The sequence below is a fragment of the Pristiophorus japonicus genome, chromosome 15, assembly GCF_044704955.1.
Source record: "Pristiophorus japonicus isolate sPriJap1 chromosome 15, sPriJap1.hap1, whole genome shotgun sequence".
Taxonomy (NCBI): domain Eukaryota; kingdom Metazoa; phylum Chordata; class Chondrichthyes; family Pristiophoridae; genus Pristiophorus; species Pristiophorus japonicus.
The window spans coordinates 31,479,177-31,493,291 of record NC_091991.1 but is presented as its reverse complement, the minus strand read 5'-3'; the positions used below and the strand labels follow the sequence as shown (position 1 = coordinate 31,493,291).

At 44.2% G+C, this 14,115-nt stretch overlaps 1 protein-coding gene across 2 annotated transcripts in view; it reads right to left on the bottom strand.

The window, feature by feature from the left end:
- Positions 1–12,945, bottom strand: part of srgap1a (SLIT-ROBO Rho GTPase activating protein 1a) — a 289,071-nt gene extending 276,126 nt beyond the window's left edge. For both annotated transcript variants that reach the window (XM_070900273.1, XM_070900274.1), the window contains exon 1: positions 12,289–12,945. In XM_070900273.1, coding sequence (XP_070756374.1) covers positions 12,289–12,355 — 67 coding nt within the window. In that variant the 5' untranslated portion in view covers positions 12,356–12,945. The remainder of the gene's footprint in view (positions 1–12,288) is intronic.
- Between the last annotated feature and the right edge of the window lie 1,170 nt (positions 12,946–14,115).

The following is a 14,115-nucleotide window of genomic DNA, read 5'->3' as shown; positions in this document are numbered from 1 at the left end:
CCTCCATGGCCTCGCCTCATCTTATCTCACAACCCTCAGATCTCTGCACTCCTCCAATCCTGGCCTCTTGCGCATCCTTGATTTTAATCGTTCCACCATTGGTGATCGTGCCTTCAGCTGCCTAGGTCCTAACCTCTGCAACTCCCTCCCTAAACCTCTCCTCCTTGCTCTCCCTCCTTTAAAAAGCTCTTTAAAACTTACCTCTTCGACCAAGCTTTTGGTCATCTGCGCCAATATCTCTATGTGGTGCTGTGTCAAATATTGCTCCCACGACGCGGTTTGGGGCATTTTGCTACGTTAAAGGCAATGGAGAAATGCAAGTTGTTGTTGTCTCCTCTGGTTACCGACCCGCTCCTCAAATGGAAACAGTTTCTCCCTAACTCCTGTCTCAAAACCCTTCCTAATTTTGATCACCTCTATTACATCTCTCCTCAACCTTCGCTGCTCTCAGGAGAACAATCCCAGCTTCTCCACGTAACTGAAGTCCCCCATGCCCCGGGACCATTCTGGTAAATCTCCACTGCGCCCTTTCCAAGGCCTTGATATCCTTCCTCGAGCGTGGTGCCTAGAATTGGACACAATACTCCAGCTGGGGCCTAACCAATGATTTACAGGTTTCGCATAACTTCCTGCCTTCCCAGCATTTAGCCTTCTGTGAACAAATAAGACAGAATATATTGCAATGTTTTGCTCAAAAAAAAAAGCCTCTCTCAGCACTCAGTTTTTAAATATATATAGTTAATTAACAAACTAAAAAAAAAAATCCATGTAGACTTCTCATATTCACAGAATGCTACTGGTGAAAACATCTGCATTTTTTTTTAAAAACCCTCAGGAAATAAAAGCCATCAGTCACACTGTCAGAGGAAAGCTGGTCGACTTCCACATCTGCTGTGTAGCTACAATGATTCTCGAGTTACAGTTTCATTGTTAGGCTACGAGGTCAAGCAAAGCCGAGTCCTCAATACCCCTTTCTTTCTCCCCCAGGAAGTGTTTCAATGCTGTGCATTTTTTAAAAAAAGCACAGCAGGAAGCATACAATACACAAATCCAGCTGAGTTTATTAAATGGCTCAACCACTGAAAGAGCACAGCTGGCCGCTGGAGTTGCCCCATCAGCGCTCCGCACCACAAAGGTCGTTCTACCAGGTGAGCAGTGATACACGCCACAGATTCCAGCTCATTGACCCATCGCATTAAACCTGGGCAAAATACATGTTGTTTAAAGCTTTGCCGCTCGGCAATGGAAATGGCATCAACCAATATCCAAATAACACGAGACTTACTTAATCAAGCGAGAATCATAACAGCACAGAAGGAGGCCATTTGGCCCATTGTGCCTGTGCCGGCTTTTTGAAACAGCCGTCCAATTAGTCCCACTCGCCCTGCTCTTTCCCCATAGCCCTGAGGGGAAAAAAACTATCGCGTGATCTAGTATTTCTTAACAACTTTGTCGCAATGTATTTCAGAACTAGGGTGGGGCTGAGAGGGGGAGGGTGTCACTGCTTAATCAGTGTTGTCTGGCTACAATAGGGGTCAAGTCACACTCTGGGGACTTGAGCACAAAAAAACAATCTAGGCTGACACTCGAGCACAGTGCTGAGCGAGTGCTGCACTGTCGGAGGTGCCGTCTTTCAGACCAGATGATAAACCGAGGCCCCGCCTGCCCTGTCAGGTGGACGTAAAAGATCCCATGGCCACTTTCAAAGAAGAGCAGGGGAGTTATCCCTGGTGTCCTGGCCAATATTTATCTCTCAATCAACATCACTAAAAACAGATTATCTGGTCATAATCACATTGCTGTTTGTGGGAACTTGCTGTGCTTAAATTGGCTGGTGCATTTCCTACATTACAACAGTGACTACACTCCAAAAGTACTTCATTGGCTGTAAAGCACTTTGAGACACCCAGTGGTCATGAATGGCGCTATATAAATGCAGTCTTTCTTTTGATTAAAAAAAAATAGAAAATGCTGGAAAAACACAGCGGGTCAGTCAGCATCTGTAAAGAGACAAGATGGGTAATGACACTTCAAGGTGTGTGTCCTTCATCAGAATGAGTTTCAATTAAAAAAAAAGACTCGCGCCTTTCACAACCATCGGACATTCAAAAGCGCTTTACAGCCAATGAAGTACTTCTGATAATCTGTTATTTTGTGATGTTGACTGAGGGATAAATATTGGCCAGGACACCAGTGATAACTCCCCCGCTCCTCTTCTAAATAGTGCCATGGGATCTTTTACGCCCACCTGAGGGGGCAGACGGGGCCTTGGTTTAACGTCTCATCTGAACTGCAGCACCTCCGACTGAGGGAGTGCTGTACAGGAATGTCAACCTAGATTTTTATGCTCAAGTGTCTGGAGTGGGTCTTGAGCCCACAACCTTCTGACTCAGAGGCGAGAGCGCTACCCACTGAGTCACGGCTGACACCGACAGGGTGCCTCGCTACAGATCTAGAATGCACTGCCTGAAAGGGCGATGGAAACAGATTCAACAGTAATTTTTAAAAAGCGAACTGCATGTACACTTATAAAAAGGAAGTATTTGCAGGGCCATGGGACTAATTAGATGGCATTTTCAATGAGCTGGCACAGGCACGATGGGTCGAAAGGCCTCCTTTTGTGCTGCACGATTCTCAATGGACTAGTTCTCTGGCTTTCTTTTCAAGATCTTCCTATCTTAGAAACTGCTAACGATTCAGATAACCATTCTGGACTTGCAGTTTTAACGAGGTAACACATCAGTTAATATAAAGCCATATACTAAACTTGGCAGCAGTCACCTCTGCTGTAATGGAAGATACAAGTTCCAACAGCAAACCTCAATCAGAGGAAAGTTCAACCAAGCAAAAACAACATGTTTTCCCTCCTAAATTGCTGGAAGCTGTTCCAATTCTGTAACACATCGAGAGCTCACAGGACTATACAATGCACGTGAGCAGGACTGGGAGATGCAATAAACTGTGGCTCAGTGGGTAGCACTCTCGCCTCTGAATCAAAAGTGTGTAGGTTCAGAATAATCTAGGCTGACACTCCAGTGCAGTGCCGAGGGAGTGCTGCACCGAGGGAGTGCTGCACTGTCGGAGGTGCCATCTTTCGGTTGAGAAGTTAAACTGAGGCTCCGCCTCTCAGGTGCACGTAAAATATCCCATGGCACTATTAATCGGAGAAGAGCAGGGGAATTATCCCCAGTGTCCTGATCAATATTTATCCCTCAATCAACATAACAAAAACAGATGATCCGGTCATTATCACTTTACTGTTTGTGGGAGCTTGCTGTGCGCAAATTGGTTGCCACGTTTCCTACATTACAACAGTGACTACACTTGCAAAAGTACTTTATTGGCTGTAAAGCGCTTTGGGGCATCTGGAGGTCGTGAAAGGCGCTATAGAAATGCAAGTCTTCTTTCTAAACATGCTGTCCTTCTAACTCTGGGGTCTTCAAAATCAAACCGACATGTGATAAAATCGCTCACTGTTGGTTGAAATCTCAAGCTAACTCCTGGGAGGTTAGGACAGAGTCACATTTTGTGCTCGACATGGATACATTTCTTCCTTCCTTCGTTGGAAAAAATGTGAGCGCAGCCCCTTTGCCTATCATGTCATTCTGTCCCGCGGAACAGTTATCTTTTCCAAGTGAAACCAGCTCGAAAGAAATGAAGGCTTCTGCAGCTGGCCATATTGTTGGTGTCCTGGGAGCGCTCGGTATTGAGACGAGGTGATAAGATTGAGGGGGTTATGTGGTTCTATTCTCCAGAAAGCACCAAGATTGAACTTTAAGAGAAAAGTTAAATGCTCAAGAAATTTGGATGACTACACTGGAAGAGTGATGGCAGATTGCCTTGGAACACTCCCAGCCATCTGTTATTCACTATACACCAGTTAGAACGATTGTGCAAAAATAAAGTTAATTTCCAAATAATAACACCAATGTTGCCATAAGGTATCAATTTCATAAAGGCATGATTTCAGAAAGTCCAATTCAACCAAAGATCGTTCGACACACATGCTCATTCTGGAGCTCAAGATTTGATTTATTTCTTTAAATGTTAATGGAATTCATTTGAAAACAGATACAGCAGGGAAGGAATAGTAGTTATTATTGAACCACCACCATGTATGGTGTACATTTGTTTTTATTCGTTCACAGGATGTGGGCGTCGCCAGCAAGGTCAGCTTTTATTGCCCATCCCTAATTGCCTGCGAGAAGTTGGTGAGCCGCCTTTGACTGACACGGACACGATAGGCTGAATGGCCCCCTTCTATGTCGTAATTTTCTATGATTCTTGAATACAACTGATTGTCTTGCTAGGCCATTTCAGAGGGAAGTTAAGAGTCAACCACATTGCTGTGGGTCTGGAGTCACATATAGGCCAGACCAGGTAAGGACGGCAGGTTTCCTTCCCTAAAGGACATTAGTGAACCAGATGAGTTTTTACAACAATCCGGTAGTTTCATGGTCACCATTACTGATACTAGCTTTTTATTCTAGATTACTTTAATTCCCTAGATGCCATGGTGGAATTTAAACTCATATCTCCGGATCATCAGTCCAGGCCTCTGGATTACTAGTCCATTAACATAACCGCTATGCTACCATTCCCATGTAGATCACAATGCACGCAGACATTTTTGTACTCATTTATAAAAGTGCAGTTTCCATACTAGTATATTTCTTTCCCCACTTTGAGCACTGGTTGCTGCTACATATGTAGAATTGCCGTAGGCTATGTAGAGATGGCCAAAAATCTGCCAACACAGATCTTAGGACCCAAGTCAAAGTATTATATTGTCAGCCGTGGCTTAGTGGGTAGTACTCTCGCCTCCGAGCCAGAAGGTCGTGGGTTCAAGTCATTTAGGACTTGTGCACTTAATCTAGGCTGACACTCCCGCAGTAGAGAGGAAGTGCTGCACTGTTGGAGGTGCCATCTATCGGATGAGACTTTAAGGCACACGGCACCTCGGTTTCTCAGGTGGATGTAAAAGATTCCATGATCCTATTTGAAGAAGAGCAGGAGAGTCCTGGCCAATATCTGTCCCCCAACCGACATCAATAAAATAGTTTATCTAGTCAATTATTTCATGACTGATTGTGGGAGCTTGCTGTGCGCAAATTGGCTGCCGTGTTTCATACATTACAACAGTGACTACAATTCAAAAAGTACTTCTCTATGATTTGATCCCCAGCATCTTCCAGTTCCGATGAAAGATCACCGACCTGAAACATTAACACAGTTTCTCTTGCCACAGATACTGCCTGGCCTGTTGAGTATTTCCAGCATTTTCGGGTTTTATTTCAGATTGCCATCATCCGCACTATTTCTCTCCATTTTATAAGTATACCACAATCTAAATAATGGGCAGGAGTTTCCGCAAAGTTGTGCTGGGTTTTTTTCAGCACAATTGGCCAGTAATTTATCAAACTAGCACAAAACATCGCGGAATTAGAAATGCAAATCACGTTGTGTGCAAATTGAGTTTCCTCCATCAATTGCGCTAGTTTAAAAAACATAGTTCCAGAAGCAGGCCCCACCCACAAAACTGGCCACCCCTCCTGATTGAATGAATCACCATGGCGAGTTTCCGCTAATTGCGTTCGTTTGCAGGCCTTCAAGGAGGGTCTTAAAATTAAGCTGTTTATTTTCTTTAGGCGCAAGGACACCAATAGGCACGTTTTATAAGCTTTCCTATATAACTTTAAAAAATTTTTACTATGAAACTGACTACTGCACACCAATATAACTAGCAAAATGGCTCTGTATAGCTTTTTAAAGTCATCTTCAGTTATTTCATAGAATCATACAAATTTATGGCACAGAAGGAGGCCATTCGGCCCATTGTGTCCAAGCCGGCCAAAAAAGAGCTACCCAGCCTAATCCCACTTTCCAGCCCTTGGTCCATAGCCTTTATGTTACGGCACCTCAAGTGCACATCCAAGTACTTTTAAAATCTAATGAGGGTTTCGGCCTCCACCACCCCTTTCAGGTAGTGAGTTCCAGACCCCTACCACCTTCTGGGTGGTGAAGAAAATCCCCCTCAACTCCCCTCTAAACCTTCTACCAATTACTTTAAATCTTAAGATTGCATTACTCACAGGTGATGGATTAGACACTGCTTAAAAATGTATTTATTAATCAACAAATTCAGAAGTCCAATGTCCTTAGTTGCCCCTGGGATCCCCTCACAGATTCCCTACGGTCTGGGAACATCAGTTTGAAAACTTGTGGCTTATAAATAATATCAAAAATACTGCAAGACATTCCACAACAATTGCAGAACATGCAACCCAATAATCTTCCTTTGGTATGTAATTCCATCAGTTCCTGTTAGTTTCATAATAGTGCATCCTTTCAATAAATAATACCATTGTGACACCAAACAAGACATTATAGCTATTGTGCATTGCAACACACAAGTATACTAGATAGCGCAACTAGATATTTTAAATTTGCCACATTATTCAGAGGATGAAATATTAAGATTGATAAATTACTGCCATTGCCACATGAGCAGTTTGTGGGCTGGTGGGTGGAATGGGACTTGGTGTGAATTAGGACACAGGCAGCAGAGTTTATGAAACGTGGAAGATGTGAGGCCGGCCAGGAGAGCACTGAAACAGTCAAGTCTGGAAGCAACAAAAGCATGGATGAGGGTTTCAGCAGCAGATGGGCTGAGGCAGGGGCGGAGAGGGGCGATAATCCACCCTCCCTGGAATAGAAATGTGGGATTTAACAACAGAATGGGGCAAATCTAAATATACTAATTCACTTATTAAAGCAGTTCTGTAACAAACTATATTAGTGAGGGTAATGCCCTAGTGCTGGAGCAACAAAGTTGTCTTTCGGATGATACGTTAAACCGAAGCCTCTGTGGTGGGCGTAAAAGATCCCATGACCACTATTTCGAAGAAGAGGAGGGGACTTATCCTGGATGTCCTGGCCAATATTTATCCTTCGATAAACATAACAAAAAAAAAAAACAGATGATCAGGTCATTATCACATTGTTGTTTGTGGGAGCTTGCTGTGTGCAAATTGGCTGCCGAGTTTCCTACATTACAACAATGACTACACTTCAAAAAATACTTCATTGACTGTAAAGTGCTTTGAGGTGTCCTATGTTCGTGAAAGGTGCTATATAAATGCAAATCTTTCGGTCTTTCCTTTTTTAAAAGTACCATGTCTTCAGAATGGATTCCATTACCATATATGTACAAAAATAAAAGGCTTGCAGTAAGTGCCATTACACTGCAACTTGTGATAAGAGTACCAGGTAAATGGCTGTTCATTTGGTTAATGGAATGCTTATATTTGCTACTCATTTAGATTTCAGTAGATTTTTTAAATAAATGTTATCAGCTAAGACACCCAAGTGCTGTAGAACTGACATTTAGTTTAGAACAGCGATTTCTGCGAAAATGGGCATCCATATCAATTCCCAAGATCGTGCCTTAGTAAACGCTGAGTAACTCGGCATAGATGCACAGCATCGCAAGGGCATTGTTAAGCTGCTTTGAAAGACGGCCTTTCCTGCTAAACAAAAAGGATCATTGTCTCTAATAATGGTCAATGTCACGGTGCAGGGAAATATAAAGCACCACAGTCGGAGCTCTGATGGGTGTTCAGGGCAGAATGGAGGCATTTATGAATAAAGCACTGCAATTTTCTGCTTGCATTAGCAATCTATTCACCAACTGCAGTACAACATTCACAAGCACATACATAAAAGCAAAATGCTGCGGATGCTGGAATCCAAAATAAAAACAGAAAATGCTGGAAATACCCAGCGGGTCAGGCAGCGTCGCTGGAGAGAGAAACAGAGTTAACGTTTCAGGTCGATGACCTTTCGTCAGAACTGGAAAAAGTTAGAGGTGTAACAGGTTTTTTAAGCAAGTGTAGGGCAGGGAAAGGAGCGGGGCCATGGGGGGGGGGGGGGGGAAGGAAAGGTCTGTGATAGGATGGAACTTGCCCCGTTACCATCTCCTTTTCACCTTGCATCATCCCTTTGTCTCAATCTCCCCTGCTTTCCGCCCCATCACAGACTTTCCCTTTTGTTCTTCCCTCCCCCCACACTTGTTTAAAAACCTGTTACACCTCTAACTTTTTCCAGTTCCAACGAAGGGTCATCGACCTGAAACGTTAACTCTGTTTCTCTCTCCACAGATGCTGCTTGACCCGCTGAGTATTTCCAGCATTTTCTGTTTTTATTCACAAGCACTTGTTGTCTCCAAATCCAACACTAGCATAATACACCAGGACTGGACTTTACAAATCCACTCACAAATTCAGCTCCTTCAAATTTTGAAGGGGTTCGATAGGGTAGATGTAGGAGACGATGTTTCCAATTGTGTGTGTGGGGGGGGGGGGGGGGGAGAAAGAACAAAACTAGGGGTCATAAATATAAGTTAGTCACTAATAAATCCAACTGAAGAAATTTCTTGACCCAGAGAGAGAGAGTGGTTAGAATGTGGAACTCGCTACCACAGTAGTTGAGGCAAATAGCAGAGATACATTTAAGGGGAATCTGGATGAGGGAGAAAGTAATACAGGGTGGGAGGAACAGAAACACCAACATTGACCAGTTGGGCCATTTTCTTTGCTGTAAATTCTATGTAATTCAGCCAAAAGTTTGCCCTGGTAACGTTACAAGAGTCAGTTCCTTTGTTACTAGTGAACGACTAAAAAATAAAAACATTGTATTTTCTATTTTTAAACTGATCAAATGATTCTTAAGTCAGTGGCCCCCTCCCCTCCCCTCTCCTCTCCTCCCTCCCTTGTGTAAAATCTACCACTCCATGCTCCTTACTTTGGGAGAGAGGTTTGATAATAATTTGCTGCCGAGTCCTGTCAACACTACTTGGTAACCAGTTGACAGGAGAGTTCAAGAGTTACTTATTCACTGTCTCTCCTGCCTCTACCTCCCACGGAGAAAAGCTCAGTCTCCAGACAGCTCCAGCTGATTTGGGGAGCTTAAGGCATGAAGAATCCACGGCATGCACCCAGTTCAATCAGTCCCTGGTGCAGCATGTCAGTGCACTCGCACATGTGGCCACCGGACAGGCTTTTTCATTAGCTGATCCAGTTATAGCTAGGTTAATCACAAGTGCTGGAGGGGAACTGGCATTATTAAACATGAAAATGAGCTGACCAGAAAATAGCCAATCCATTCAATAAGGTTAAGCTATTTAAAATATGGTTTAGCTATTTTAATATTGTTAATCAAACAAAAATAGATGAGGTTGCCCAATAACAGCTGACGACTGACTAATCTTAATTACAGACAATTATTTTGTTTAAAAAAGTTCCATTCATTACAATAGAAACGGTCTGGTTGGGCAGGATCCAGAGTGAAAGAAAGACTTGCATTTATATAGCGCCTTTCACAACCACCGCACATAGCAAAGCACTTTACAGCCAATGAAGTACTTTGAGTGTAGTCACTGTTGTAATGTGGGAAACGTGGCAGCCAATTAGCACACAGCAAGCTCCCACAAATAGTAATGTGATAATGATCAGATCATCTGCTTTTATGTTATGTTGATTGAGGGATAAATATTGGCCAGGACACCAGGGATAACTCCCCTGCTGTTCTTCGAAACAGTGCCAAGGGATCTTTTACGTCCACTCGAGATGGATTGATTCTCGGTTTAACGTCTCACCCAAAAAACGGCACCTCCGACCCTGGAGTGGGATCTGAACCCATAACCTTCTGATTCAAGAGGAGAGTGTGCTACCCACCGAGCCACGGCTGACACATATGAAGGGTTAAAAGGTCAGCGAACTGACATTTCTCAGTGCAAATGCAATTCTTCTAATTCAACAAATGGAAATGCACAAAAAGTCATTCTTCCCAACAAGTGCATTCCCAGGATATGAATCACAATTGTGATTTTAAAAAGTCTATGATGCACATGCCTGCTTATCCATTTTCCCAGTGTCTAATTTCACAATGTGATTTCATCATTATTTCCTGGAAGTTCACACCCTGGAACCAGTTAATCATGTTTTCACTGACTCCACAGTTGAGAACTTCCCTCCGCATTATCATATCTAGCTTTATACATTTGCAGCCATCTGTACTACTGTGGACAGTCTGTTTAAATGACTTTACCGTTTCTTTACAATATGATCTGAATCCAACAGTTTGAGGAGGTTTGTATTTTCGGATCAATAAAAGTAGAGACACCATCATTAGTGCAATCCTTACAGGGACGGGGGCAGTGTTACTATAAAAATTAACTATCCCCACTCTCAAAACAACAGGAGAACACAAGGACCCCATTACTATAGGCATATAGGGAATATAAATTTATACAACATTCCAACTTCAGCACCATAGGGACACATGCCCTACTTCTGGTCTGGTTATAACCTGTTTGGATTACATTGCAGTGCTCCAGAAACACTTTTGGAATAAAATACAATGCGATACACCACTGGAATGTCATAGAAAATGTGGAGACCAAAGAGGCTACACTCTTCTCCAGATCTATCCCGGCCATCTTTTTATTCCAATTCTTGGTTTAAAAAGGGGCAAGATATTATTTGCCATACTAAATGCGAATGAAGATTTTAAAAAGTGACTAACTCCTAATCCAACATTGCATCAAATACAGAATTAGTGTATTTAGTGAGGAAAGAGTTCTGATAATCTCAGTTTTAGTGTTAGTGTTCTCATGCCTGGTTGATCATCCACCCACACAACCGCCACCCCACACAACCCCCTACCCAATCCTCTACCCCCCCCACCCTACAACCCCCTACACCACCCACCCCACAACCCCCTAAACTCCCTCCCTAACCATCTCACCCCCTAAATCCCCCCCCCCCACCCCGACTGCCTATCCCACCCCCTACATTATCATCGGCAGTCCCTCGTATCGAGGATGACTTGCATCCACGCCAAAAAGGGATAAGTTAACAGGTGTTTCGATGAAAGTCCTGAACTACATCCTGAAGGGTGGAAGATGCCTGTCCGTGGATTTTTAAAAAAAAAGGTATGGTGGCCATTGCACACCAGCCACCACACGGGCTTGACAGAGCTAGATCTTGGTCCAGTGGCAAGGATTACCAAGATGACTGGAGACCTGCTCTGCTGCACGGACCTAGTTGCACACACATATCGCAGTGTGGGCTGGTCCGTGCTGTCCCTGGGCCCTCACCACGTCGCTCCACAATCTCTCGCCGCTCCTGATGGACTGCGACCACCTCACCACACACAACCCTCCCACCCACACCCCAACCCCACCTAAAATCCCCAACCTACCCCCACCTCCCATCCCATTCGTGGAAAATAATTTAGAAAGGAAATGATTACATGGGATTTAAGGTGCAACTTGCATTCATTTCCTGTGAGAATTGTGGCAAGTCACTGCAACATGCCATTTCCTACAATGTTAGACACCCTGACCTGTGCATTAACCGCCTGTGTACTCATTTGGTCTGGGCCGGTTTAGGTATATTTAAGGAGCTGCTACTGCAAGTGATTCAGAAGAAAGACTTTCAAGTGAAACTCTCCATTACGCCGATATGATGGGATCGCAAGTTCCCTGCACCCTTCTCCCTGTATCTTTGCCCTACCAGTGGCCCCGGGAGGGCTGACCCATACTGGGAGCAGAGGGATGGGGAGGGTGGTGAGCAGGTCTCCGGCACAGAATGCCTGCGAGCACAGCTTCTCAACCTGGGATGGTGCGGAAAGGCCAACTTTGCCGGGCAGCTGCCAAACTTTGGGATCTGCTGCTGCTCCTCCGCGGCTACTTTGGGACTCATATTCGACAGTCTGCCAAGAGTCAGAGCAACCAGCGCCTCGCCAGGGGAACTCAAGCATTTTCCCTTTACACCATTTCATTTCCAGCAGCCGGTGCAAGGCTTGGCTACTCCACTTGAAAGCAAACACTTGTTTCCAGAAGCTGACTTTCGTTGTGTGTGCTTGGAAAGGTGGAGAAACAATGTTATTTTTTTCAAGTTATATTTTAAGCGTTCTTATATAAACCCATGCAAAAGGACCCTTGGTTTGGGTTTGCTCGGATTGTAGAGGGACCGATTCTTGCCTTTTGCACCATCACGTCATGTCACACACACGAATTCGATTCACTGCTTTGAAATGCAAATCCCTGTCACATCGGCCACTCCTTTAAATGTCCTCGCAAGACAATCGCTCATTTGGATTCGAATACCTTGTTTTGTTCACAAATAGGAGGGGGGGGGGGGGGAATTGCAATTGCAGCAGTCCCAATTCCTGCATCACGCCAATAAAGAAACAATGGGAAATCAGTAAATGTGACAGCCTTACCTTTGACTTGCGTTTCATATTCGCTTATAATTTCTTTATCCTTCTTGTACCTGGTGGGAGTTGACATTTTTTTTCGCAGTCCCTCCTTTTTAAAAAAAAACTATTTTCAATTCCTGCTCCAATAAAGTCCAAAGAATACGTGCCCAGGAGCTGCCCGAGTCTTGCTGGCATTCAGTCTTTGACTTGTCTACCCGGTCCCGTCTGCTCCCAGGGAAGACGGAGAGAAACGTACACAGACAGCGACACCGACGATCAGCACCATTCGATAAGCCAGCCTTTTTACCTGCAAGATGTGCAAGTTTGCAAACGCATGTTGGGATTTGCGAGAAAGGCTGGCGAGCGAAGTGTGCAAACTCTTCACAATCTGGTAACAAATGTATCGGCTGCAGGCAAGAGCAAGGATTCCCAACCCTCTCTGTCTCTTTAAAACCTCAGCAGAGTTCACATGATCCAGCTCCTTGCACTTTTACTGTTTCATTTCTTTTTCATTTGTGTGTGGGGAAAGTGAACAGACAAATAATGCGGGCTTTCAACAGAAAACAATTCAAACCAGGCGTGTTTGCAAACATTCAAATGCAGCCCCGCCGTTGCTCTTTGCACCACGTTAGGAAACACACAAAAAAAAAAGTTTGCCAGAGCCCAATCCTGCGACTCCCAACCAGCTGCAGAGGCAAGGCGACTGAGTCAGCCCGGCGTGGGAGCGGAAACCGACAGAATGTCGATTGCGCGTGTGATTGACACCCGAGCCGACCAACCCTGCCTTCCATCGCCCGGGCAACGTTCGAAAATAGAACGCCCGCGGCCAATGGCGGCACGGGATGGGCGGGGCTTTGATGCGCCCAAGTTAGACCGGCGGAGAAGCTCCCCCCTCCCCCGCAACCCCAAGAAAGGGGGAGGGTTAAAATGGAACAAAAGGATTAATGCTCATTGAGAGTGCAATGCAACAGGAATGTGCATTTGACAACTTTTCTCTGTGGGACTGCTCATGCATCTGCAATTTGCATCGAGATGATCACAATATATTGTGTTTTCAATCAGTTAAAGTTTAAAAATTAACATAAATTGGCAAATTAGAAAGATGGCAAGTGTGGTTTATAAATAAAAACGCACACGTTTATTTAATGCACTCCTCTCTGCACAATGCAATCTTATTGAGCCGCGTTTTATCTGAAAGGGCTGGTTGCAGCATCCAGAGATGTGTTGTAGCATCCAGAGATGTGTTGTCAACTGTACGTGTGTTTTTTTATCCTTTCACCTCTGTCAAGTGGCTTTCTTTGCCTGAAATCTATCAGTTAAGGGCATCTAGTGGGGATAAGTTTAAAATGTGCACATTTCTGGCCAAGAATTAACCAAATCTGCCGTTATTTTAACCCCCAAATCGCGGTTAAGAAGGATCGGGCTTCTGTTGCCACGGTTTCCTCCGCTCTTGCTGGCTTTTCAGTCCCAAAATCAAATGAATTGTTCCAATACTTGTGGTCGGCGTTGGGAACATTGTTTCGTCCAAGGCACTTTGGGGGAAATACAACAAAAAGCAAGCCTCCGTTGTAATAACGTCCCGAGGAAATAAAAGTCAGCTTATTGTAAAAACCACATCCAGCTGTTGAAGCTGTATGTTTTCATTTCACAGGCGGACGATTTCACACTCTTGCAAAAAGGCAAAATTATAAAAAAACACAGATTAACGGCGCATCTCTCTCCGTTTTGTTGCAATGGTGAAATCTTGCAAAGCAATTGTTATGACACGGGGCAAGGTGTTACTGCAGCGCCACGCTTGGATGCACGGATGTACTTAACAACTTCCTTCAAAATTGTGATAATAGTGCAAGA